This window comes from Pezoporus occidentalis, unplaced genomic scaffold (genome assembly GCF_034315485.1).
Source record: "Pezoporus occidentalis ecotype Australia unplaced genomic scaffold, CSIRO_AGI_Poc_V1 ctg1, whole genome shotgun sequence".
Taxonomy (NCBI): domain Eukaryota; kingdom Metazoa; phylum Chordata; class Aves; order Psittaciformes; family Psittacidae; genus Pezoporus; species Pezoporus occidentalis.
The window spans coordinates 15,536,569-15,563,951 of NW_026912778.1; the positions used below are offsets into that span (position 1 = coordinate 15,536,569).

General features: G+C 41.2%; 1 protein-coding gene across 3 annotated transcripts in view; it reads right to left on the reverse strand.

Annotated features, from left to right (window-relative positions):
• Nucleotides 1–27,383, reverse strand: part of TRMT9B (tRNA methyltransferase 9B (putative)) — a 111,732-nt gene that overhangs the window by 16,621 nt on the left and 67,728 nt on the right. The window contains exon 1 of one of the 3 annotated variants that reach the window (XM_062642223.1): nucleotides 8,600–8,618. The exons of 1 other annotated variant lie outside the window; for it this stretch is intronic. Coding sequence is in view for 1 of the 2 variants with exons in the window: in XM_062642053.1 (XP_062498037.1) it covers nucleotides 643–674 (32 nt within the window). In the remaining variant the exon portion in view is untranslated. Of the gene's footprint in view, nucleotides 1–642; nucleotides 784–8,599; nucleotides 8,619–27,383 lie in introns of those variants that run through there. One more of the 3 variants, XM_062642053.1, reaches the window with a different exon arrangement.

Genomic DNA, 27,383 nt, shown 5'->3' on the forward strand with positions numbered 1-27,383 from the left:
CTGATTAAGCAGCGAACACTCTGCAACACTGAGGGCTCTGTGTGGATTTACAAAGGCAATACCTTAGGTACTTCGAATCTTACAGGCAAGGAAAAAAAATACATAATTATTAACTGCTATGGCTTCGGATTGCTCCAGATCATTGCTTAGGACTGTTTGCCAACGCACAGCACGTGCTTCATCTTGAATTAATCAGGCGACCACGGAGAAACTTATTATTTCTGTTGCAAATTCCCCCCATGCCTCTTAAAAGCTCCCCTCCCCAACCGCTACGCCAAATTCACCGCCAGCATCCCTGCTAGCTCCCGGCTCTGCGAGCCGTCGCTCCGTTCAGTTAGAACGGGAGAAGGGGAAGAGGGGAGTAAACATTAGTTAAATCTCGAAATCCTTCCCTCCCGGGATGGGTCAGCGCCTCCCGGGCTCGGCGGGCAGCGTTTTTAAGAGGATCATCTCAATTTGCAACAAACTGCCACCCCCCCAGCCCGTTTTTTGGGGGGTGGCTTGGGGGGGGAGGGTATGTCCCTCCCCCATCCCCGTTGCTATTACCCCTGAGGCCAGCGCAGGGATAATGGATGGGTTATCCCCTTCGCATCCCCCCGGTGTATCCAGGACACCGCAGCTCCCCCCTGCCCCGGTCCTTACCTGCACCCGCGGGGCGGTGGCGGCGGCTGCATCCCGCCGTGGAGGCGGCGCTTGGGCCGGGCCGGGCCGGGCTTCGGGGGTGGCCCCCGGCGGAGGGGCGCGGGGAGGGCGGACGCCCTCCCCGCGCCCCTCCGCCGGGAGCCACCCCCCCCCGGTCTGCGGGTCCCGATCCCCGCAGGCAAGAGGAGGAGGCGGGGATAAAGGGCCGGGTGATGGATTGCCCCTGTTTAACTCCTTGCGGTCTCGTCTCAATCCCTTGGGCGTCTTCCGCGAGGAGATGAGAAGGGAGGAGGGTGGTGCCGATGGAGATGGTGTTGGGATGCTCCGTCAAGGGGGAGCAGCAGGGTCCCCGACGTTCTCTAAACGGAGGTTGATGGCAGCCGGGCTGTCTCTGCCAGTGGTAAAAGCGGCCAAGGTGGATTAGCCCTTGCTCATTTAATTGTTAAACTCAACGCTGACCTTTGTGACTAGGTGCTGTCTGCCAGGCTTCCCATCACGAGAGTGCAGAGAGTGAATTAATTCTCTCTCTCCCCCCCAGCATTGATTCCTATTAAAGCAGTGTAAAAATGGCAGATTGATTCTATACTTTCACATATTCATTTATTATACAGGTACACAGAACCCAGCTACGTGCCAGGATCCCAATACTAATAGCACTATAAACACAAGCTAGAGATAGCCATGTCCCAAGGCCTTATGAATTATGTATAAAAGATTACAGATAGAAAAGAAAGCAATGAAACAACATGAGCCAGTATGACAAGCAGTGAACCAGGCACAGCATCGCATAAAGTACTGAACTATGTACTGTTATACACAGCCTTTTGCCAAAATCAGCTTTGCAGGTACCCGGAGACAGCAGTATGGGGAAATAGTGGGAGTGTGACTGTGTATTGATGGTATTTTCAAAACTGCCAAATGACTCAGAAACATGCATCCCTTTTGACAATCTCACCTGAAGTGAACTTATATATATATATATATTTATATATACATATATATACATAAACCCAACAGCAGAGACATGGAAAAATTATACGAACAAGCTGAGAAAAACAGCACTGATAACATGAGTCTAATTTTCTATTAAATCTATCAAAGTCATGGAGTAATAATGAAGCTCTTGGTTTTCATTATGAAGGTATTTAACAGTCAAGGCTGTTGGCTAAATAATAATTAACCTTCTTCACTCCTGCAAAGAGCTTTGACTGATGTACAAGACAGACATACATACTTCCACATATGTTTGCTGATTTAATTCTGTAATGTAGTGTCAGCTGAACTGACTGGTGCAGACAAATCAGTGTCTGTCATTCCCAGATTCTCTCAGATACCTTTTTTGCAAGGTGCCATTGTATTTGCCTCATTCTCCCTTCAAGTACCAAGCTGATTCCAGCAAAAGGCTACACACAACTGTTCCTAGTTTAGTACCTGCAGTAACTTTGTACCTAAGGACGAAAAATTCCTCAAGTGAATACAACCCTGTCCATGTTACTTGCTGACATAATTATTGACTTGTTTTAAAAGCTCTTCAAACAACTGCCTCAAATTTAACCTTCTGAGAAAAAGATGCTGATGTAGGCTCCCCAGTGGTCAATTCACACAGCCTTTCCCTTTACAACCTAATCCTTTCTGGATACTCTTTAAAATCATTATCTAGTGATCCTATAGATTCTCTGGCAGACTTGCTGCTTCTGATGCATTTGAAAGAGACGTTAGCCATATAGCTTAATGCATGTTAGGAAATAAAGCACAGGTATTGAGGTCTCAGCATGGTATACACATTTGGGCAGAATGAAAATAGAACACATTTTTCTTCGAAGTACAATTACATAATAAACTGCAGTCCTTAATAAATCCTCCTCTCTAAACAATTAAAAGATCTCATCAAAAATGCTGGGGTTTTTGCTGTATTAAAAAGGATTTAAGTCACTAAACTGAGTGACCAAAGGTTGAGAAATCCAGAAGGCTACTCATGAAACCTCAATTCAGACATCTTGTGCATGTGTACTGCAACCCTATACTTAATGATGAGCTTGTCTGCAGAACACCAGGCTCCATTTGCAATATTTGAAATTATGTAGTGGCAAGCATATGAGATTGGCTAATTACATCTCCTCCCATGTTCCTATCCATTTATTCCTCTACTTTCTAGACTCTTTTCTGTTCATTCCTTATCATCTCTCACGTGGAAATTTCTCTTTCCCTGGTCTGTCTGAGGCTGTTACCCTTACATAACGACCTTAGTAGGGAATCAGGCAAAGACTTTTACCATAGGGGTGCAGAGATTGCTAATTACTCCTTCAAAGGTTATCTGTGACTTTTCATCAAAGGTGAGAAAAAATGAAGAGAAGGAAAACAAAGACAGGCAGAAAGAGAGTGAAAAACAAGGAAACAAAACTTTCCAGGCTGAAACAGAAGGTAAACAAGGAATTGAGGTCAGTCTTCATGATATCATAGAGCTTCCTTCTTACAAAGGATCAGCTCTCAAATTACAAGCTTTTCAGAGAGAGAGCTGTAAATGAAAGCAAAAGGAAGGTATTAAGTTGCCTGATGTCTTGGAGGGGAAGGCTCATATGGTATCTATAAATAATGCTGGACTGTCTCAGCAGACATTCTGGAAAATTGATGATCGTTTTTTAGATTTGTGGCAAAACCTCTACTTCTCTTGGAAGAAGGCCTCACCAGTCAGCCATTGTTTCCTCTTTATGCTAGGTATGACAAAGAATAAACACTTTCCAGCGGCTTATTGTCTATGGAGACACTTGAGAGGTACTCATGAACTAATAACCTACATCTTTGGCTGGTGAATTTGGTCTTCACATAGAATTGTAATGTTACCTCAACCTGTAATGTTGGTTTAAAAAATTTTCCAGCAGAACTAACAAGAACTGGAACCAGTGGTGGTTGTGGCATTATCAGTAAGTTAGCATTATTACAGTGGACTAAAAGCAGTACTTTCACTTCATGGCAAATTTTAGACCTGAAAGAGGCTAAAGCAATACCTATTCAATTTTATTTTTCTTTTTTCTGGAACATGAAAATTCAAAGAAAATTTGAGCTAGAAAAACATACTATTTCCTAAATGAAGTAGGGTCTCAGAAGGTTTAAGTTCCCCAGTGAAATTCAGTATAAGTGTATTCTGTTTGCCAGTCAATCTCAGCATCGCAAAACTTGCAGTTTCAAAACAAGTGCCTAAAAATGGCAGTTGCTCTCCTGAGTGCTTCAGTCTTTAGAGGCTGACCCTTTCCCATACACTTTCTTTGCAACCAGTGGCACTAGAAACTTGTTTTTTTAAATAGAGCTCAGATTTTCTGTTTCTTATTTGCTTCCAGGAGTTTTAATCAACCAAACTGTGATAACACTGTGTGCTGAGCCATGCTGCCAGGTATAATGGATTTGCCTTGAATGGGAGAAGAAAGCAGAACTAATTTATTGAAAGTAAGGCAAGTTACAGTAAAATTAAACACTCATGACTTGGGGGACATAACTGTGCAGACAGTTTTTTGCGCAGACTTAGTATGCAGGCAAGCTCATGTCACGGGAGATTTTTAATGTGTGCCCTTCATAACCTACCATGTTGAGCTGCTGTGGGGATTAGCTAGTTAAGATTGGTAAAGTGCTTTGAAGATTATAAGGCATTAAGTTGCATAAGTGCTAAGCACTATTATTTAATACTTAAGTATTGTAACCAAGCTTTACAGGACAACTCATGTTCACCTCACTAGTATGAGTCTTTGTGATTTCAATATAGCTGTTGCAAGAGGTAAAGCAGGCACAACTGACCACAAGAGAGTGAAATTCCTTTCTTGTTTCACCATCACAGACTAAAGTAAGATATAACTGTAACGGTGTTGCAGAAAATATAATTGAAAAACAATTATTATGAAATGCAACAGTAGATTCAAGAAATCCACATACAAATGGAGGGCTCTTTAAGGTGCCGGCTCAGCCATCCTTACTTAATCTATGTCCTGCCTTACCCAAGTAGACCCACTGATGCTTCTCCAAGAGGTACAACTCTAGACCTCAAATCCATAGCTGGACTAGATGCATCCAATGACATCAGCTGAAAATGTTGTCAAGTGACTGTAAGGATAAGTAAAATCTGCACACTTGTAAGCTTTATTTCATACATATTTTAGCTTTGACTTAAGTCAATTAAAGTTATTTAAGTCAAAATTTTGGAATAAAGAGGCTGTTATCTATATTGATCAGATTGGGAACATCTTTTTTTAATGCAGGTTCTTTGACAAGTTCCATTTTGGTATCAACTCTTTTCTCCCTTGTTTTGTAACATCAGTTTTCAGAAGCAGTAGTTGTTAGTTTTGTTTGTTTGTTTTTTTTTGTGGTAGTAAAGGGACAGAGCATTTATTAATAAAGTAACAATGCCACACAGAAACAACATGAAATAATTTTGTGCCTATGCTAGAAACAGAGGAATACAAGTGATTCAGGACTGCTGACATCCACGCACTGCAAATGTTAGGGTGGCACGTTGTTGTACCCTGAGCTGCATCCCAGCTTCCTGAAGCCATAAGACCCTGTTTGGCATTCAGGGAAGGAGAGTTGGATTTATTTATCTTACAAGGGCTAATTATTATTCAATGGCAGTCCCTTTGCAGGACAAAGCACTCAGGTAGTACTTAAATTTCTTGCCTCTGCAATAGTGCTGCAGATAATTCACAAGGACAAGCTGTTCAAGTATATGCATTTCTTCTCTGTGGCTAAGAATAAAGATTCCTATGGTGTTTTGACGTTTTCATCTAAATTGAAACATATAATAAAAATGTACTTCATTGAATATCTCCAGTATGAACTGAAATTCAGCTTTAGAAACAGGCAAAGGTAAAAAAGGGCAGAGAACAAATAGTGCATTTGTGTAATAAACACAGATCTTTGTCCTTTCCTGGGTCAAGGAAGCTGCAGGCCTCTAATGCTCCTAATTCTCTTTGGAAAGCATAAATTTTGCTTCCTCTAACAGATTACTAACAATCATCATGTCACAAGAAATCAAATTATTTGTCCCAAAACACACACAAGGTCCATGAAAAAGCCAGAGCTCAACTTTGTTTTCTAGACACTGATCCCTGTCCCAGACTGGCAAATCTGACTCTACACACCCTGTTAACAGTCTTACCAGTCTTTGTGCAGCTATCAGAGGAGATATGAGAAACTGGAGGTAGAATACTTCATTTCGACTCAGCTCTTTAAGCTCAAAAATATTCACGAAGAGATTTAGGGCTTCTTTGTTCTCATCAGGTTTTACAGGTTTTCTAATCAGTTATCCGAGGCTCCACTCACCTCTACAGTTGCTCCCCCACCTCAGAGTCACAGCTAAAGCAAGAAAAGCAACTCAGCTGTAACGTTCTTTTCTTTTGTCTTTTCAGGAACCTTTTTCTTGGATTTCCTTACTGCCTTCTGTTTTGTTTTGAGTCTAAATCACACAAAGGCAGCTACTCATTATTCATTTTACATTCAAATTATGGGTTACTTGGGCTGTTGCTCATACCAACAGTAAACTCCTTGACCTGCATTAGTATCAATGCTTATTTTGGCAGAAGTGAAATTGTGTTTCTGAAAGGGCAGATATTTACCAGGTGCATTACAAATCTAGTTAGAATTTGAATTAAAAATACAGCTGGGTCTTCTGATGCCTGAGTTACTGAGATTGAAAGATACAATGATGCTATCAATTTTCACATGCTGTGCAGACCATGACACACAGAGTTTGGAAACAGGTGTATGTGGCTCAGTGTTCATGTGATTTTAGTATTGAGCAGACTGAAACACTAAAGATAGAACTATCAACAAATGTCTTTGAATATTGCTTAAAACCAGTGTCTGGTGTACAGAACAGAAAGAAATACAGTAAGTGAGCATCCCATCAGTCCCTCCATGCAATGGATCACACACCACTAAAAGGTACTGCATACGTGTCATGCTGGCAGTAGCTGCACACAGCTACACAGTGGATAGTATTGAAAGATGGCATGTCCACTGCGTCCCCATATTCACAGTGGACCAAGATCCATTACAAGAAGACCATCTTCTGCACGTCTTTTTTCACCTTTTTCTTTCTTCAGATGGCAGATGAGTTCAGAGTGTACTGGGCCTTAAATACTGCCTTTCTCTGCTGAACTCTCTACCAGAAGTGCTGTGAGTATGTCAGACTTTTGATGCCCTGAGATCCCAGTAGAAACCATTTTCCTGAGGTTGGAGAGTCCTCCACTTTTTCTCCTTGTTCCCTGGGGCTCTTATTCTTCCTGTACATGCCCACGTCCTATGACTGCCAGGACAAAATAAACCAAAGCACTCATCTCAATCCAATGCATCGGGCTCTGTTTTCTCATCCATCAACCTATTTTATAGTGGGGAGGGAGGTGCATGGCAGGGAGGTTCGGTCTTCTGATCACCAAGGAGCAGAAAACACACTAAATGCACTCTAGTTAGACCCTCCCGTCCAAGCTGCATCAGAGCTAGGAACAGAGTTTTGTGTTAGTTGCATATGTGTACAGCACAAACGTCTATCTCAAATAGTCAAAAAAGGTCTGTCTTGGCAAGAAAAGCTGCTAACATCAAGGGGTCTGAATTTGAGTTCTTAATATTTCTAACCTTATTCCCATGGTATTCCTCTTGCACAGACAATCCAGTGAAATGCTGAAAGTGTTTCTTCTGCTCCTTTGTATTTAAAAAAAGATTGATGGAAGGGAGGTTTTTTGGAAGCAGTTCTTAGAGACGGTTCATAGATTTAGTTATATTCCAGGACATTTTTTCTGTTCCTTTACCTTTGCCTATATTTAAGTAACAGAGAGAAACGTCTCAGGCTTCATTGCAAATATCAAAGTAATTTTCTCTCCTTTCTTTGCACATTTAATTCAGTTTTATGAGAAGATATTTGGGAAAAAAAAAAAGGAACAAAATAATGAAGAGAATCTTACTAAAAATAAATCTAAGCAAAGAGCATTTGTTGAGGAGTTGCAGAGTCCTCTCAGCCTGGAACAAGAGACTTGGTCAAAAATGTGTCATCACCATAACAATTAATCTAAAATTAAGTAGGAGCTTATAAAGATCTGGGAAAAACTCCTGTTATTGTTACAGGTCCCCCAGCAGGGGGGATGGGATGTAAAAATCCCTATCCGTGTATATCAACTTCTCACCAAAAGCCTCTTCCTCAACTACTTCTGCATCCACCTACTAGGAAACTCAGATCCAGCAATGCAAAAGGAAACGGAAGTGAGTGTTGAAGAACAATGACATAATGGTCTAAAGAGCCCACCTAAAGGATCTTTCTCAAAGGTCATCTCTAACTTCAAATAATATGTTGCTCACAATAGAGGGTCTCCAGCCAATGATGTGATAGCTGTCTGATTAAGAGATCAGAAAGCCTGCAAAATTTGGCTTCAGGGGGTAGAAGAACAGACTGTATATCATGTTATACCCAAAATCTACTCTCCTAAATCCCCATCCCTCCTGTGCTGTATTTCCTCCCCAGCCCACAGAATCTCAGGCGTGCATGTATATAAAAGCACCCTTAGGCTATGCTCTGGATAAGAATTAAGTCAATTAGGTGTAATGAATCTTAATCTCGTTTTTATATCTGAAACTTCCTACAAGAAGGAGAAGAATTTGGGGGAAAACCCTGACAAGCTGCTGAACTGCTATTCCAGAGCCTTGCAGTTTGAGACTATGAGTTTTAGGTAGAAAAGCCTCACTCAGAAATTTCTTCTTCATTGCAGGCAATAGCTGCCGCACAGCCTTGCCTCCAAAGACCCATGCTGGAAAGGGAGGCTCACTGCAGTCGCAGGGACAGTAAGTACTGAGTTGCTATCCTGCTGGCTAAAGGTTTCTTGGGTGGTGGTTTTAGTACCGGGAAAGGGAGATCTGGAACTGAGTGGATTTTGAAGGGAGTTGTCTGTAATTTCCAGATGCGTCTTCATCACAGGTTTCCACTTACTTGGTGACAACACTTTATTTCCTTTTTAGAAGAAATCATCCTCATAATTTCACATTTAATCTTGAAAATGCACCCTCTTTAGTTTCGTAGAGCTGTAGGTTCACTTGTATCTCTGTAGTGAGATCCTAATGCCAGTAAGATAACCCAAAAGGCACAACAGAACTTTAATAGACTTTGAAATAGTTGGTCATTTTAGGCTTACCCATACAGCTCACTTCCCAGAGACTTTCAGATTTCTCCTTTGGAAGCATGCAACACTACCAGTGGGGAGAAGAAGTTGACATGTTTCTCTATTGATGTCAGTTGGAGCTGTTAGACTTTGAAAGAGTGATCCCTGGCAGAATGGCAGGAAAAAAAACTCTAGTATAAAGATGTGGTTAAAATGTAGTCCCCCCAAAATCTTTAAACCAAAAAGATGTGTAAAATGTTCTTCTTGAGTACTGTGCATTTTAGGTTATCATCTCCATGTTTTGACAGGAATTGCAACAAAGATGTGAAGGGAAATGTGTGACCTGTACCAGGGAGTGACAGAAGTTAGAGGACTGAGGTATGCTATGCACAGTGGGTTGAGCCCAAGCCCCCATTTTTTTAATCCTTGCCAATACAGATGTAGACCTAAGTCCTGTTCACCTGAAAAGAATCCTATGCCCTGCTATCACGGGCAGTGGCTCTGATACAGCTGCAGCTCAGGCATACCCACTGCTCACAACCAAAAGCTGTGTGAGACATGCCATAAACGAGATTTTTCTTTCCAGACCCAATGGAGGCCACTGAGACAATTGCTAACAGCCTGAACAAGAAGTGATAAGCTCTTGAGAGCTGCTCACTCCTGAAAAGCGGAGTTAGTTGAAACCCAGGAGGAACAAATGGAGGTGGATTAAAGCTATTGCTATATGCCTAAGAGAACAGAGTGTTGAGAAGAATGTTCCCACTCTACTTTCCTATTTTTGACAGATAGAAAATGTGTTTCTGCTTGTATAACATTATGATAGTGTATCATTCACAACCCTTACAGCTATCTCGTGACTGTCTTCACACTGCAATGCAGCCTTCACATTCTCTGGATATGCTTACACAGTAAGTTTTTTGCTTCTATCAGTTCAACCACTACATATTACACTTGTCACAGAGCTGTGCACTAGTTCTGTGTCCACAGTGCAGATCTTTAGGGCTTGATAAGCATATCCGTGCACTTATACTTGGACAACACAAACGATTCCCCTAAATCAGCCAAATGGGTGCTGCCAAGCCATCTGTTTGAAGACATGGTTAGTTATATAAACTGAGTTACAAGTATTTCTTCATGGATGAAGATACCTCCGTTTAGATGGCTACAGGGAGGGGCCTGTGCACCTGAAACATCCCCACAAGACTGGAAAATACAGTGCATCAACTGTAGAAGACTTGTGCCTTTCTCCAGCAGTTTGTGGAGGCCTGTCAGGATCCCCTAGGTCATCACAAATGGCACTGACGTATATACTTAGACCACTGAACTGACCCCTACTATCTTCATTTGAGTGAATATCTAAGATACCTTTAGTCAGTATGAGATCTACCTAAGACCTATTCAGGTATAGTTCAGACAGGAGTTCAGGAGTCTTGTGAGAAAGTGGTTCTTTTGTGGAGGAAGTTCACGTGAACAAACCCCTCCAGAACTCTTGTTGGTGCGCATTCAGGACGTACAATTGTCAAGGTAAAAGGATCACCCTAAAGTGCTACAAACTGTACATTCTGCTATGTACAGGCCCAGCTCAAAATGACTGACTGGCTGGTCCCAGTGAAGGCAGCATATATTTCTGAGGTGACTACACAGGGAAAGTGAAACAGGTTTCCACGTTACACCGCCATGCCCCAGAAGTTTGTTTTAATTTCTGTGTTACTTGTGAGGATTTTCAGGGCTCTGCAGAGTAATGGTTATCTGTTCATCTACTCTGAGCAGGAGAGATGGCAAGTTGTGACAGAATTTGCTTCACTTGGAGAAAAGTAATTGGTCAGAAACACAAACTACTTGTTGGACAGTGGCAGGCATCTTCATGCAACCTTCTCCACTCTTAGTGACCATTATCCTGACAGGACATCCCTGATCCTTCAAGAACAGACTATATTCTCAGTCCAAGATTGCCACTAGGATAATGAAAGATAAGGAAAGACAAGGACAAGATTTTCACTCATGGAGAGGCTCTTTAATTGATACCACAGCATTAATAACATCTTCATGAGGAAAGACACAGCTAGCAAATTTTGATTTTTGCTGTTAGGAAGTTTTATCCATCTGGCCCCATTTAGTCGGTAATATGCCACTGTTGTGCTGCTTCACTGATTCCCTTTGCTTCCACAAAGTAAATGTAAGTGCAAGTGCACATATCTAGCTAACCTTCCTGTCAGAGAAAACAAGGCTTCATGGAGAGAAAAGCAACATCAAAATAGCACAAGGTCATCAGCCAAGAGGAGAACTGTCATTCCTGTGACAACCAGATCACCTTCCCTCAGAACTAAGGTGCAATATCCGGTATCTTCATCTGCCTTCAGCTTCTTCTTAGACAAGCAGCCCTTTCTTAGCAGGAGATGCCTCAAATCAGCATGCAGTCAAGGAAAAGCCATGATATAAAATTGTACTACAGAACTGGGTGCATTCCTTTCTACTTATGCATATACTTGTAATGATTATGCTCCCTTCTACAACAAGGAGCAACTCTACCATCTGGAGTCAGGTACACAATTTGTTTAAGTATCTTTGAATGTTTGATATTTTGTACAAAGTCTGTCAAACAACTTGTGAAATATAAACATTTACATCACACATATCACTTACTGCTTTCTCTCTCTTGTGTGAGAAGGGTTTATTTGTAAATATTTTTATTTTCCTTTATCTGTGTTCTTTCAAAACTATAACACCTCTACATTAGAAGACTCTCTAGAATTTAAAATTTAAATATAACAGAGACATTACAACTCTTCGAGTTTTTCTTCAGCCTACACAAATTCTCAAGCCTAATATTTAAAGAACTGTTCCTTTTGGCAACATTGAAGCATTTCAGTTTATTAGCCTTCTCATTCCAGGAATTTCAGAGAAGCAATTTTAGCAAATTAAATCCCATGAGCAGACATCAAAAGATATTTGATTTGTCATCTTGGTAAAAGTTTTAAATGCAGAATTCTGTTTACTTCCATTGTCAATAATTTTAATTTGTTAAGAATTTAAGAGAATACTAGTAGACTCATTCCTTAGCAGTTTATTTGCCAATATTTTGTTATTAAACAAAAGTAGGACCTTCTCTGATGGATTCACCTCTGTTAATTTAGTACCTAAAGCCACCTATCTAATAACTAGGTGTACTTACCTACCTAATAGTCCAGACTCCCACATGTATAGCAGAGATCCAGACAGTTCCACAAAGCAGTTTGTCCCACTCTAACAAAGGTGGGATGACTTGCCTCCCAGGACTGCCTCATACTGTCTGCTAAAAGGCTAATTCAACAAACTAAATCGGAGCACATACTTAATGTTTAGATGACTATGGTTAATTAAGAGGAATATAGCCCCAACAAAGCTAAGTGATCTGACTAAGAGATGATTAAGGGCAAGACTAGTATTTTATTCTTCTTCCCAAACCAGAAATATAGCCAAGAGCAAATGCAGAGTCAGATTTCACTATCACCACTCACATTCAGTAGTGCTTTGTTGTTGAACAAGTTGTTACTGGGCACCAATCCAAACCTGCCTAAAGAAATTTAATATAAGTTAAGCAAAATCAGGCTGTTTGATACTGAATATATATTACTGACATATTCTGTCTTTGAATGATTAAAGGGAGAGACCAAGGTGTTTACCCAAGAACCAAAAAGTAGACTCTTTGCCAATGACAACTGGTTGTGTAATGTATCTGATGTTCTGGACACGAGTCCCAAGTTTCCCTTGCTGTGTATAGTGCTATATATCTTCTGATTACAAGCCTGAAGAAGTGCTTCAGCTAGTTCAGATACTTAAATTTTAAATCTAATGCCCACATTTTAACATGCCATGAAAACGTGCGGCTCATAAATCAGTTACAGTAACGCATGAAGGCACTCTTTGCCATCTCTGCCTGATTTGTCCCTCAGATCAACAAAAAACCTTTCAGAACATTGAGATCTACTAAAATACATGCCTCTGCAAAATATGCCTCTTTAGAGACCCAGAAGAGGTGGCCTGATCTATAAGAAAATCTTACATTCTACCCAAAAAAGAAGGTGAAGTGGTACATACCCCTTTTTATGAAGGACCATCTGAAAAAAGAAAATATAATAACCATAAAGCCTAGACAGAGGTTATTCTCCTTGACCATAAGACGAATGCCACTGTCTGACTAAAAGAACAGGCTTTGCTGTCATTACTTGTTGATGCGGCAAGTTTAGCCTATTTTTCTGTTAGAAAGGAAAGAATGTGGCAAACAAATTTTTCTCTTTGTGAACAACAGAAACATGGGGAAATATCACATTCTTTGGTCATTATTGTTCAAAGCAGTTTAATCAGAAAAATCAGTCACCTACAAAGCTATCTACAGATGCATGAGTAATTTCATTGTAGACAGCTATGTTCACTAAGCATAAAAAGGCATCAGTGACAAAGAAAGAAACAAGAGAAGCAGTGTGTGAGTCTTCTCATCTTCTAGCCAGTTCCCACATTTCTCTAAGAGTTTTCTTCAGTATTTCTGGAAGAAGCAACAACTCCAGTTGTAGCTGCAGGTAAAAATGGCTATTTTTAGGGCCTGACAGAACAGTTCTGTTCTAACTTCCTCTCCCTCTGGTGTTTTCTGAGGGACAACCTTTTGTCCTACAGTTTTAGGCTGCCTTTTCAACCCTTGCTTCCTACCACAAAAGTGCAAGGCTGCATTTTCATGAACGGCCATTGCTCTTGGAACCAAGTCATTTGTTTTCGACTTGGCCAGTCAACATATTTACAAATCCCTAAAGGCCCTGCCATCATTATCTAACCTCTTCGTTCACCATCTTGAGCAGAATTGCAACAGACAGGGTTTAATTTACTTACCACACGCATAGGTATACTGCATTCAACACATAAGCTGGCTCACTTAAATCCTCGTCTAGGTAACTTTACAGTGAACCTCAGGGGACAGTACAGACATAACCACAAAGCTAGACATAAGCACAAAGCTTTCTTTTCAGCACTCTGTGTCAGAGGAGAGTATTGAAAACCAGCTTTACTGAATCCCTGAGCATGAAGCTAAACTTCTGAAACAGAGGGATTAGGCTTTTCCAGGAAACTGACTGTGGATAAAGAGCCAAATAGTTCAGATCTGGAAATCTAAATCCTAAGGAAAGTATATTTTTTTCCCCACAACCCATTATTCACATCTTGCAGAAGCTAGCTGAGGACAAGAATCATGTGTTATCTTCTATGAACGCCATCCTTATGTGCTTAAATCTCACCATATGGATGAGCTCTGGCAGATGCCAAACTGCTACTGCTATGAGACACATGAATGTCTGAAAGAGCGGAGCTTTCAATGACGAGCACTACAACACCTACATCTGCCTCAAGGAAGCAACCCCTCTGTATTCTTAGCCAAAGTCCCTTTGTTAAGGGATGCTGTCTTCTGTCTTGATTTCACACTGTTCTCTGCCAGAGTATTAGACTAAATTTCCTGTCTTGCCCCATTATGAAAGCTTCCTCTTAAAGCTAACTTCAGCATCTTAGCAAAAGATACATCTTTTTATAATTGATATCCAGCAACTAGAGTTTTACACTTCAGTTTCATTTTATTGCTTCTATAAAAGTATCTGAAAGAGTTAACGATATAAATATTTTAAATAAAATACAAGACATTAATCATCTGCCTTATTTTATGCTAGAAATTATGCAACTAATTACAATGGAAAATCAGCTACCAGTGTATCTGAGTCATTCTCCACAATGTTATCAAAGTTAGTAACAGCCTTACTGGGACTGTCCAGGGAATAAGAAATGCTCATTATATTGTCTGCCTCTGACTGGTCTGATAAGTACTTTACAAAAATAAAAACCTATTGTATGTAGCCTATTTAAATCTAACATAATTGGGCTGCACGAACAAAAGTTTAGAAAAACGCTAGTGTGGGATTTGCTATTAAAAGAATCTTGGAAGCTAATTCAAACAAAGAATAATCTTTAAAAATATGTGCTTGATTGTTTTTTCAAGCTCTTCTGATTGATTTGGCATGCGGGGGAGTACAGAATTATAACCACTGTAAAGAAGCTGTCTTGAACAGAAACTGACATTCCTGACAAATTGGTTTGCCTTTTTTTCCTTTTAATGTCCAACAGATATGAAGATAAATATGTAATGAAAGTCCTTAGACCTTTTTATGAGACTAGCCTGGAACTGATGGTCTAATGGGATTCATTCTTTCTTAAACAAAAGAAGAAATCAGATCTTATACGCCATCTGCCATTCAAGCCAATATTTTCTTTGCCCAGACGCAACCAAAGCAGCCAGAATTCCTAATCTGACTAATTTTCCTTGATAGCTTACCAGATGCACACACAGCATTTTTCACAGGAGAGAAGCAGTAAAGAAGACTTTTAACTGCAGTATGCTATGGTTTACATGTAAGCAATAAGCAGGACAGCCTTTTTTTAAAATACCCAAAACCTTCTTGATCCAAAGTGCTGCTTCTTGATCCAAACATGCAGCAGCTGTTTCTCAAACTGAGGAAAGGGTCTCACTCCTAAAATCCTCCGCAACTGAGACAGTTTGAGAACAAAGAGGTAAAGAAGTTTATAAATACAGGAGGCAATGAGGATGCTGCAGCTAACTCACGGAAAACTGAACGTTATATGGAATTAGGTCTCAGTACCTACACCATACCTCATGTATGAGATATGTTTCAGTTTCCTGGCAGCTGAGGATCTGCTGGAACCCTGTTAGTGGTGGAGACTACACAGGCTCTTTCAAACACACAATATAGCACCAAATTTACATACTGTATTCAATTTAAAAAAAATAAAATAAAAAAGCCATAGAAAGAAAAAAGATGTCAGTTTGGCCGTGTCTGCACCATAAAGTTCTTGAGAGTTATTCCAATGCTCCTTACAATATTTGCATTCTATTCTCTGTCCACTGTTCTAAGAAATTCTATGGTTCTCTCTCATTGGACATTGTCTGGGAATTACTATTGGGTTCTTATCAAAGTTTTTTGTAACATATCCAGGAATTTATTGAAAGCCCTGAAAGAAACTTCAGCAGTACTCAAACTAAGCAGCAAGGCAAATACATAACAGCAAGATATTACAGAGCCTCAGTGCTCATCTAGTACCTTATCTGCACCTTCTCTAGTCTCCAAAAATGTAAGCAAACCCAATGACAATTGTGTCTCAACAGCATCTAATGCCATTAAATATCACTGGTGTCATGGGTTCAGCTGTAGCAGTCATTTTTCCCCTTCTTGGTAGCTGGTGCAGTGCAATGTTTTGACTTTCAGCTCGGGAACAGAGCTGATAACAAGCGATGTTTTGGTTTGGCCAAGGACTTTGTGAGCCTCATGCTCTGCCAGGGAGGAGGGGGAGCCGGGAGGAGGGGGAGCCAGGAGGAAGCAGAGACAGGACAGCTGACCCAAACTGACCAAAGAGGTATTCCATACCACAGCACGTCATGCCCAGGATGTAACTGGGAGTTAGCCGGAAGGGTTGGGGGACTGCAGGGTTGGAGGAGGTATCGGTCGGAGCTTGGTTGGGCCTGGGGGGCGAGTTATCGGTCGGCTGGTGGTGAGATGATGTATTCTCTTCCCTTGTTATTTCCTTTATCATTATTATCATTGGTGGTAGCAGTAGTGATTTGTGTTATACCTTAGTTACTAAACTGTTCTTATCTCAACCCGTGGGAGTTGCATTCTTTTCCATTCTCCTCTCCGTCCCTCCGGGAGCAGGGGGAGGGCAAGAAAAGGGGGGGGGAAGTGAGCGAACGAATTACCTGACTGGGTTTAAACCACGACAGTTCTTTTTGGCGCCCAACGTGGGGCACGAAGGGTTGAGATAACGACAGATCTGACCAGATTAATAGTCACTCGTCACAATGCTGATTTATTGGCTCTCAGAGTTGTTTTCCTTGATCTCACAGCTTCAGAATGTTGTAACTTACGTAGAGCCGGTATTTGCTGTGATAAAGTGTGGGGCCTGGGCTAAGGTTCTTGTCTCACTGTGCTTTATGGCAATGGCTTGTAATACGGGCGGGCTCCAGCAGCAGGGCGGGACGGACGTGGCCGTGGACTTGTACCTGGCCGTCCGGCCGCTCTTCACCGTCCTGGCCCTCACCCTACTCTCCATCTTCGTGAGGCTGCGGGGAGCCGAGGGGGAGCGGCCCCGGGAGCCGGCGGCAGCCGAACCGGCCCGGGAGAGCGGCCCCGGGGACCAAGCGGCGGCGGGAGCGGGGCCGGAGGCCGCGAGGGGACGGCTGCCGGTGGAGGAGGTCGGGGCGGTCGAGGAGCAGAAGGAGGCGGCTGCAGAGCAGCGGGAGAAGGCGGCGGAAGAGCCGAGCCCCGCGGAAGAGCCGAGCCCCGCGGCCGAGCCCAGCCCCGCGGAGGAGCCCAGCCCCGCGGAGGAGCCCAGCCCCGCGGAGGAGCCCAGCCCCGCAGCCGAGCCCAGCCCCGCGACGGCCGAGAGCATTTCCCGGAAGCCGCCCGCCGAGCCCCAGGAGGATGCAGGAGACCTCAGCATTTCCCGGCAAGGCAGAGGAGGAAGAGCTGGACTCAGGAAAAGAGAAGCTGGCGGTGGGAGAGCCGGCAAGCACAGCAGCTACACCAGCCCCAGTGACAAGTACAGCAGCTACACCAGCCCCAGTGACAAGTACAGCAGCATCAACTGAGAGTTCTGAAGGTTTTGAATGGCCTTTGGGTGTCCTTGGGACCTGCCTGCTGATTGTGATGGGGATCAGCATGTTGGTACACACACAGGCTGTGTTCTACCCACGACCATTTTGTCTGATCTCAAAAGTTAAGCAGAGTCAGGTTTGGGTCTTGTCTGGGGTTAGACGAGGATATGGGGGGACCAAGAGGTTTTCCCCAAGGCTGGACAGCCAGGAGTGGCAGGGCGTGTGGGACAGTATGGGCAAGTATCTAGTCCACTGGGCCCCTCCAGTGCTTTGGAAGCATCGGAGATGGAAGGCAGCTGTATGGAGTCCCCAGCAACAAGCTGCAGAAACTGCTGAAGGGGACAGTGAATTATTTTGAGCCTGGTGGGCCCAATGCACTTCAGGCCATCAGAGCAGAGATGCAACACAGAGATGGACTCATGATCGAGGGGTGGACTTAGCAATGGACACTATTGCCCAGGTTATTCACAAGTGTGAACACTGCACACAGTCTCTCCTGCTCTGGAAGACTGTTACAAGAGATGGAGCCTGACGTCATGGACCAGATGGACGCAGCAGCTTTATAGGGACTGGTCTATGCACTAAGATAAGAGTATATTGAAAATGTGGGATCTGAGCATGACGTGAATGGTATGGAATAAGGGGTGGATAATGTCATGGGTTCAGCTGTAGCAGTCATTTTTCCCCTTCTTGGTAGCTGGTGCAGTGCAATGTTTTGACTTTCAGCTCGGGAACAGAGCTGATAACAAGCGATGTTTTGGTTTGGCCAAGGACTTTGTGAGCCTCATGCTCTGCCAGGGAGGAGGGGGAGCCAGGAGGAAGCAGAGACAGGACAGCTGACCCAAACTGACCAAAGAGGTATTCCATACCACTGCACGTCATGCCCAGGATGTAACTGGGAGTTAGCCGGAAGGGTTGGGGGACTGCAGGGTTGGAGGAGGTATCGGTCGGAGCTTGGTTGGGCCTGGGGGGCGAGTTATCGGTCGGCTGGTGGTGAGATGATGTATTCTCTTCCCTTGTTATTTCCTTTATCATTATTATCATTGGTGGTAGCAGTAGTGATTTGTGTTATACCTTAGTTACTAAACTGTTCTTATCTCAACCCGTGGGAGTTGCATTCTTTTCCATTCTCCTCTCCGTCCCTCCGAGAGCAGGGGGAGGGCAAGAAAAGGGGGGGGAAGTGAGTGAACGAATTACCTGACTGGGTTTAAACCACGACAACTGGCTAAATTCACGAGAAGAAAAGGTCTCCCACGCAACCTCTTAACACAGAAGCCAACTTAGCTCTCTCAGACTTCACATATTGTTAAAAAGAACATTGCTTAAAAAGAACAAACACTTTTATACGAAAAGTGCCTGGGTAGCTTCAGGACCTCAGGAGGTAGGAGAGATGTGCACGAGTAATGTACAAAGCCAGTGCTGCAGTCACATGGGCATCACTGCTTTGTAGTTCCCAGCACACTGACTGGGGCCATAGGGCTACTTCAAGCCTATTCTGTGCATTAACACATCAGTGTCTAAGCTCAAAAGCAAAGTATACAAAAAATAGTCATCGCCTTTCCCTTCAAGGATACAAGACCACCACTTTGTTCTCATCCCTCTTTGAGCTTCAGAGTTGTCACTGTCGAACACTCTCTGGCAGGTCTGCAAGGGCCAGCACTGAACTCCAGCTGCTTCCAAGCTGGAGCTGGGTTGAGCTCATTCAAAGACATCTGTGTATCTCTGTGCTACACCTCGCACCTTGAGAATACATTTGATCAGCAAGGAGCCAGCTAGCATCCAGCTGGGCCTCACAGCTCAGGCTCTGCTCCAATGCAAAGCATCTGTTCTGCTCCAGATGAGTGTCCCTCAAATCAGAACAGCTGTACTCTTGTGACAGTCATCTCAAGTGCTTGCACAAATACACTGCAAGTCAACCCACCAGTGAATAACAGAGGCAAAAACAACACATCATTTCATCCCAGCTCCCTATTGTCCCATGTTTCTGACATATACATCCTTTTAAAAACAACTGGCCTCAGGCTACCTTATGGGATTTAGGTCCCAATTCAGGTTGTGTCTAGACTAGCTATACACAAATAGTAGAGTCTGTGGCCTCTCTCAGACATGTGCTTGTCACAAAACATCTGTTTCCTCCCACAGACCCAAGAAAAAGCTCCCAGCCAAAGAGAAGGAGCTCACAAATTAAAATGAAATACTGTATCAGGCTTCAGAATGCCTTCATTGAAGAACTGGGCAGGAGGCAGCAGATTCCTTCCCTCTGTTTCTCCAACAGGTCACACTACATGTGTGGCTTATAAGGATGCTGGGGAGGGACTCTTCATTGGCGACTGTAGTGATAAGACAAGGGATAATGGGTTCAAATTTAAACAGGGGAAGTTTAGACTAGATATAAGGAAGAAGTTCTTTACCGTGAGGGTGGTGAGGCACTGGAATGGGCTGCTCAGGGAAGTTGTGAATGCTCCATCCCTGGCAGTGTTCAAGTCCAGGTTGGACAGAGCCTTGGATGAGATGGTTTAGTGTGAGGTGTCCCTGCCCACGGCTGGGGGGTTGGAACTTGATGATCTTAAGGTCCTTTCCAACCCTAACTATTCTGTGATTCTATGTGGATAAATGTACTGCAATCCTACAGTATGGACACAAGGCCACATTTAGTGATCAGAGGAATATTCCAAAGTCAAAACACACCAGTAAATATTCTTGCTGATTTTTGTATTTCAAAGCATAAGGAAGGCACAGAACTAAGTTTTGAAAGTTTAGATTTACTCTCTGCTCCTCTTCAAACCCCCTGAAGTTGTAACTACCAACACTGGAGAAATAACTACCAATGTTAAAGGACTAAAAAGTTTCAGTCATGATCTTAGCTCTAACTGTTGAATGACAGTCACTCTTCAAGTGAAGCAGTTCATGTGCACAAAGATTTTCATGTGTATACGCTTTGCAGTCACAATTTACTGTGTGAGGCATCCTAGTGCATAAACATCTCCTGTTCAAATCCTTTTAGCAGTTGTGTGAACAGCTGTTAGCATGATCAGAGGACACTTACTTCCTGAGTTATTTTCAGTGTTCTGCAGAACAGAAGTGCTATTACAAGAAGATAGCAAAAACATTGTGAAAATGCGTCATTAGACCTAGAGTTGCAGGTGATACACACTGAGAAACATTTGAATGTATTTCTAGTGTGCATCGTGGTAACTGCTGCCTTCCTGGGGAAAAACTGGGATACTTGCAGCATGATTATAACAACAAGACTCTTAAAGTTACCGGTTTTTCCATTACTATGGTTCTCCCACACAAGTTTTGAAAATACCCAGGGTTCTACTGAGTTATATGAAATTCCCTTTAGATGGCAATCTTCAAGAGATTTCAAGGCAAGATGGGCATTTTTTTGAAGTCTGTGCTTACAGATATGAAAAATGTTTTGCCTCATAGCCCTCCTTTAGCTGTGCTGCTTAATTTCAGGGCTCAGTGCTGCTATTATCAACTAAATTGCATGTTGTATCTACTTTAATAAAAACAACTAAATCTTCTGGAATGGAGATATTCAAGCACCTCTAAATTATATAGGGTCTTTGTTCTCATTATACTGACATGGCTCCCTTAGGCCCCTAAATACTGAGAAGAAATAAGGACTAATATTTAATATTCCCGTGACTTGATCTTGCACATACAGCCCCTGTGTCCCTACCTATCCCTCTGTATACCAGAGAGAACTGCATTGAGAACAGCGGGGCTAGGATATGACCTCCCAGTGCTTCTGTTGCATCTGTGAAGTTAATTAAGAATTTACCTTCTAATAAAGATGTCTATATATCTGATCCACAGACATTTTGCCTTTGTCATTATATCTAATACAATTTACAAAAATACATTTTTTGAGCTGTAGATGAATAAATGTTGGTGTTGTTGACCTGCTGCCATGTTAAAACACCCGGAGTTCCATGATGAAAAAATGTCAAGAGAATTATCCACTGCACACCAGCTTTATATACTGCAGCTGACAGCACATTAATAGTCTTCAGTTCCTCTGCTGGAAAAATCATGCAGTTATTTTCATGGATGTACATAAGAATCTTCAATAATCGTCATAAATCCTTGACGATATCCATAAATACAGAAATCATCAAGCAGAACCCAGAGTAAAGTACAAGGTTCACAAACAGGTTAAAGAATGAGTTCATTTTTAATGGACTTTCAAAGAGACTTCACAGAAATGTAATAAACAGAATATTTCCAAACACTGCAACCATAGACAACAAATGACAGTTTAAACTGAAGGATCAATCATTCCTATTGTAGCTCCTTGGCTGGAATAAAACTGGTGGTCCCATAACCAAGCTGAAATACGGGGATCAGGACTTGCCCAACACTTGCCAGGTTTACAAAAATTCTCTATATCAGCTTACCTTTCGGTCAAATTATTCTCAGATTGCACAAATCTGACACAGGGTCAACAATATTTCTAAGTGTGTTTTGAAAAACAACACTTGAAAATGTATCAAATATAAATAAGCATTGTAGATTACTTTAGCTTGGAAGTTTGGCATTATCTGGCAAAAGCAAATTGTGTCTCCCATGAACATATCCAGCACTGAGCATGAGGCAGAGTAAGCAGCTTTCTGTGGAAGCCAAAGACAACCTGATTTGTCTGTTAATTTCTCTACCCATACTTTGCAAAGACCAAATTATTTTACCCAGATAAACTGTGACTGGTACAAGATTGAAGATCAGCAGGAGAAATGGCTTTAAATACATTGATATGTGAAAAAAATACCCATTATTATTGCTACATAACACATCAACCATAACGATACACTATGTAATGCTAACACGTCATTGCACAGTATCTATCATCTTCATTTAATATGCAATTTTCATGTCACGTGGATGTAAAGAAATAAACAAGCAGTGATAATCTAACATCATTTCATCCTAGCTGAGGAAGACTTGGTTCACTTGTTTAAGACACTGCAGCTAGTGACATTTATTTTCTTTGGACAGGCCAAGATCCAACTAATTCTTCATATTACTGTAAATATATTGGATAATACTTGAACAAAATTACTGTCAATTGGAACTGTCAATTGGAAATCTAAATCCAGACAAGTCAAAGAATTAAAATCCAGCATATTGTAAAGAAATCCCTCCTACATGGATTCATTACTGTTCTATTGGGAACTTTGGTTGATCAGAAAGTCCTGAAACTATCCTTTTCCATTTGTAAAACTACTCTCATGCCCCATACTATGCTGGGGTGACTCAGATATTATCAATGAAGTTATTACAAATTCTTGAGTTTCTGCATTATTTCTAATAACTTTACATAGCTTTTCAGTAGAAATCCACGTGATAAGAGTAACTTCTTATTTTATTTTAGATTATCATACAGAATTAGAGTGCAGTAGAGAATTATGCACTTCTAAATCCTAGTACCAGCAACTTGTTTTATATTCTGAGCTCATTCTGTCATATACTTTCCATTGGAGGGTTTCTGAGGGGTCCTCGATGCCTAGGGATAACTCACTCTTAAATATTTCAGTACTTAATGAATGAGATCCTGCCTGCACTAAAGTAAAATATAAAATTATTTTGACTTTAAAAGAGACAGATTTTAGCCCAACATAGAAGGCATGGCATGTAATTCCTCTCTGGTATAATTAGAGAACAGAAATATAACCTCCAATAATAATTAGGGAACACCTAACTCAACGTCAATTTGGTCTCACTAATATGCTTCCTTACGTGAATTTATAATTTAAAATAATCAAACACAATAAATAATACTAGTTCTGAACGTTACACAATTTTTTTTAAGTTCTACTGCAGTTTGCAGGAAGTGAGTAGGAAAAAGAGAGGAAAAAGGCTCAAAAAGACTATGGATGTGACACCCACAAGGGAAGGTAAGACCAAATAACTCTTAACACTTAGATGCCTTAAAGTAATTTCAAAGTGAAGAGAAAATTATGCCCTATTAGGTTATTTTACATTGTGAAAATGGCCTAAAATGTACCAAAAAAACACAGGAAGGTTTGCCCTTGGCATCACAACGACAAAACATGTTCAGCCTGTAAGAACTGTAACAGTTGGAAAAATAATGAAGACACAAGAGTGGAAAGGAAAGAGCTGAAAAACTGAGTGGGGGAGGTTTCATTAATATTCATTTTACATCAGAACATCATGGGTATTTTGTTATAGCATTGCAAGTCCTGGGCTTCCATTCAAGCGTGAGAGTTGACGATAGCTGAGCTAGCCAAGAGACCATATTGGCAACCTTGGATTAGACTGTTTCAAAAAGAGCACAATTTGTAACATCATTTACCATGTGATTTCCTTTTCTCAACTTAAAAGCCCACCCGTCTAAAAAGGGACAAGCTCAATTTCAAAACAAAATCATTTGCAAGTTGCCTTTAAGTACACCATTAACTCTTGTTCCAACATAAGAGTCTCATGTAAGCTTAGCTGCTGCTTCTATTAGCTCTCCTACATAAATTATCTCTCTTCTGGAAGAACAAGGACAATAAATGCTTGTATATTCGATGATGATTTTCCCTTTCATGGTGGGGAGGCTCTGCAACTGAAGTTAAAGAAACTGGGTTTAGTTTGATTTGGGACTTCTTTTGTCTTCTAAAAACCTCCTGGACTTCTAACTCTTGTGTAAGTGGTCTCACAAAATGTCTACCAAGATTAAAACAGAGCTCCCAAGCAATGCTTGTTGGTAGACCCTGTAACCCTAATACTGCAACACTCTGGTTGGATGGTTGAGGTAAAATAATACATCTGTCTTGACCCAAAAGTGGTTATACTCAGATTCTTCACACCACAAAAAATGTTGGAGTGTAATCACATTTTATTCTCTGTAGCTTGTAGTCCACCTTCATAACTGGATTTCACACACACGCCACCCCTCAAAGAGCATGGACATGTTCAAACAGGAAATAATTCAGGACAGTCAGTCCTATGCCCTGTTTCATGCAGCAGACCAAATGACATCATTACAGTAACTTTATTGCTATCTATCCAACTCCATCTATTTCAATAAAGCTGTCAATTTAGATGCTGTGGCAATCTTTGTCTTGAATAAGCAATTTCTAGGCTAAGAGCCCCAGCTGGAGTAAAGCAATATAATAACAAAATTTACAAATTTATTCTTTTTCATGTAGGAATGACAACCATGGCTACACTAGTTCAGAAATCAGAAGCTGAAAAATCACAAGTCTTTTTGTCCTGGGTTCAGTTATTTTTCTCCTTCCTAGTAGCTGGTGCAGTGCTGTACTTCAGCTTTAGTCTGACAGCAGAGCTGATAACACACCAGTGTTGTAGTTTTGTATTCTCTCCCCTTGTTATTTCCCTTATCATTATCATTATTAGGAGCAGCTTCATATTATACTTGAGTTACTGGACAGTTCTGATCTCAACCCATAGGATTTATATTCTTTCGATTCTCCTCCTCAACCTGCAGGGAGTGAGGAAAGAAGTGGGGGGAGTAAGCAAGCGGCTGCATGATGCTGAGTTACCTGCTAGGCTTAAACCACAACACTATTATATGTTTTCTTATTTATTTTACTGCATTTGAAACACAAGATGCACCTCAGAACAGAAGCTTAAATAACTACATAGTATTTAAGGTCCAAAGTTGCCATGTGGCATAACCTGCAATGTTAACTATTTATGAAAAATAAATTTTTAAGAGGGAAAATGTGTTCAAACTTCAAGATTTTGAAGTTAAATGGGTATTTTAGGCTATACATGAAAAATGATGATACATAAACACAACTGTACTTTCCCACTTTTAATAGAAGATATTACCTCACTAGGAACTTGGCTTTAGCATCCTGTCAGATAGCTTTCATCCTTTCTGGATGTGCGGATCACTGTAATTTTTCAACTGAAGCACAAATACCTTTAAAAATCTTCTATGACATAGTGTTCAGAGAACACCAGAAGCAATTTGATCACACCCCTCTGGACATCACAGGCTAAATTCCATCTACTTCTCTAACAAGCCCTATTACTTGTGATACACCAAATCTCCTACCTCATAAAACATCCAGTTTATCATCCACACCAGTAAAAATCTGATATTACATCTGATTGTAGGTTTGCTTGGGTTTCATTCTCGGATACTAGTTTTGTGGTGCTATTTTTTAGACTGAAAGTGCGTATTACGAACTGATGATATTTTCCTGGAACTTATGTGCCATAATCAAGTCACCTTTCAGTTATTTCATAATCTTTAATTACACCATTGTAAGACATTATCTCTAATTTTCAAATACTTGTTTCAGTTCTCTGGGGCCTCACTATATTTTTCTTTGTAAACACTATAATTCTATTAACAGTTTACAATTATTTTACCAGTCACATAGACTTCTTCACTTTACCTGAATTTTCTCAGGTACTCCATGAGTCCCTAGCAATAATAGCAAACATTTGTGGAAAACAAACAAAACAATGTATATGCCATTGATACTGTTAGGATAGACTTAGGTGATCAAGTCCAGGTCTCAGTCACATAAATTCACCAAGAAGCAGTCCAATTGACTGGACCTTTTTATCTCATTTTCCCTCTATTTTCCTACATTTGTTCCTTTCCAGCCCACCTTGTCACTCCTTTCTCTTGCCTTCAGTCCTTCCCCCAGGCAACCCCTAGGAAGTGTGACACAGTCCTGCAGCTGTCCTAAAACATACATTTTACTCAGTCCCTGAATTCTCTCTCCCTATTCCCCACAGCAATTTTCTAGGCAATTGCTCTGTTCAATTTACATGGCTTTCTAGGAAGAGAGGTTTTGACTGATTCCTCTGCATAGGCTTCAGGCCAGGGTCAATGGGATATCACTTTCCTTTGATGGTCTCTAGGAATAAGCTCTTTTCCGCTGATCAGTGCAGCAGGGTTCCCCCACCCACCATTGTTCCTCCATTCCTTACTGGGTTTTTTCTGATTACCCTTTAGTCAGACGTCCTAAAAACTCCTATTTGTAAATGACAGATGCTGCAATTATCACTGTATTTTGAGTATTTGTCATGAAGATATTTTTCAAGTTTGCTCCCTTTTGGTCCAAGGTCACTGATTCTCTGTCAAATTGGGCCACTCCTTTTGTTGGTTGGGTTGGGTTTTTTTTCACAGAAACTCTACAAAATTTCCCATCAGAAGGACATAGTAATAGCTGGAATTAAAAAAAAAACAAACAGCTTTTCAAGACCAGGGAAATTTTATTTCAGTCTATTCTACTAACTTAATGGACTTACAAACTCATCATTGAAAATAACATTTTGATTCAGAAATCACAATGGATCCATTTCTGTCCACATAACAGGCTGGAAAGAGAGTATGAAATTATATAATGTGGAGGAATTCAAAAAACTTTTTCTTTTGAACAAAAAAAAGGTATCAAGATAGACTAGTAATACTGGGCAAAATAGCTTTGAATGGACATATTCTGAGAGATATTTTTTAAAATATACAGTTTGTCACAATGTAGAAAAGCAGGAATAGCATGCAAAGCAGACTACAGTTTAGAGTTGCTGCCCTACACTTTCGTCAAACTTTAAGAAAATGGGGTAAAACTGAATTATAAACTGTCTTTTGCTAAAAGCATTAATATGTAAAATATGGAATGCAAATAAGAATGAGCAGACATTAGTCTCTGTTCTTCTACAAAGATTGCAGGTAATTAGGTAATGTCCATTCCAATTCCATTTCAAAAGATACTTTTTCCCTTTTCCACTACTCTTGACATCCCTTGTCTCCTACTCTCTACCTTTTAAACCCTTCTTCAGTTTCTATTTAACATTCTTTTTGCCTTTTTCTTTTCCCAGCACCATCTATTCCCATTATCCACACATTCTTTCCTTCTCCCATCTCCTTCTCCTATACTGCATAGCTAAATATAGCCAGAGCAAGCAAGGACCTTCCCCTCCCATACATCAAATAATGGTGG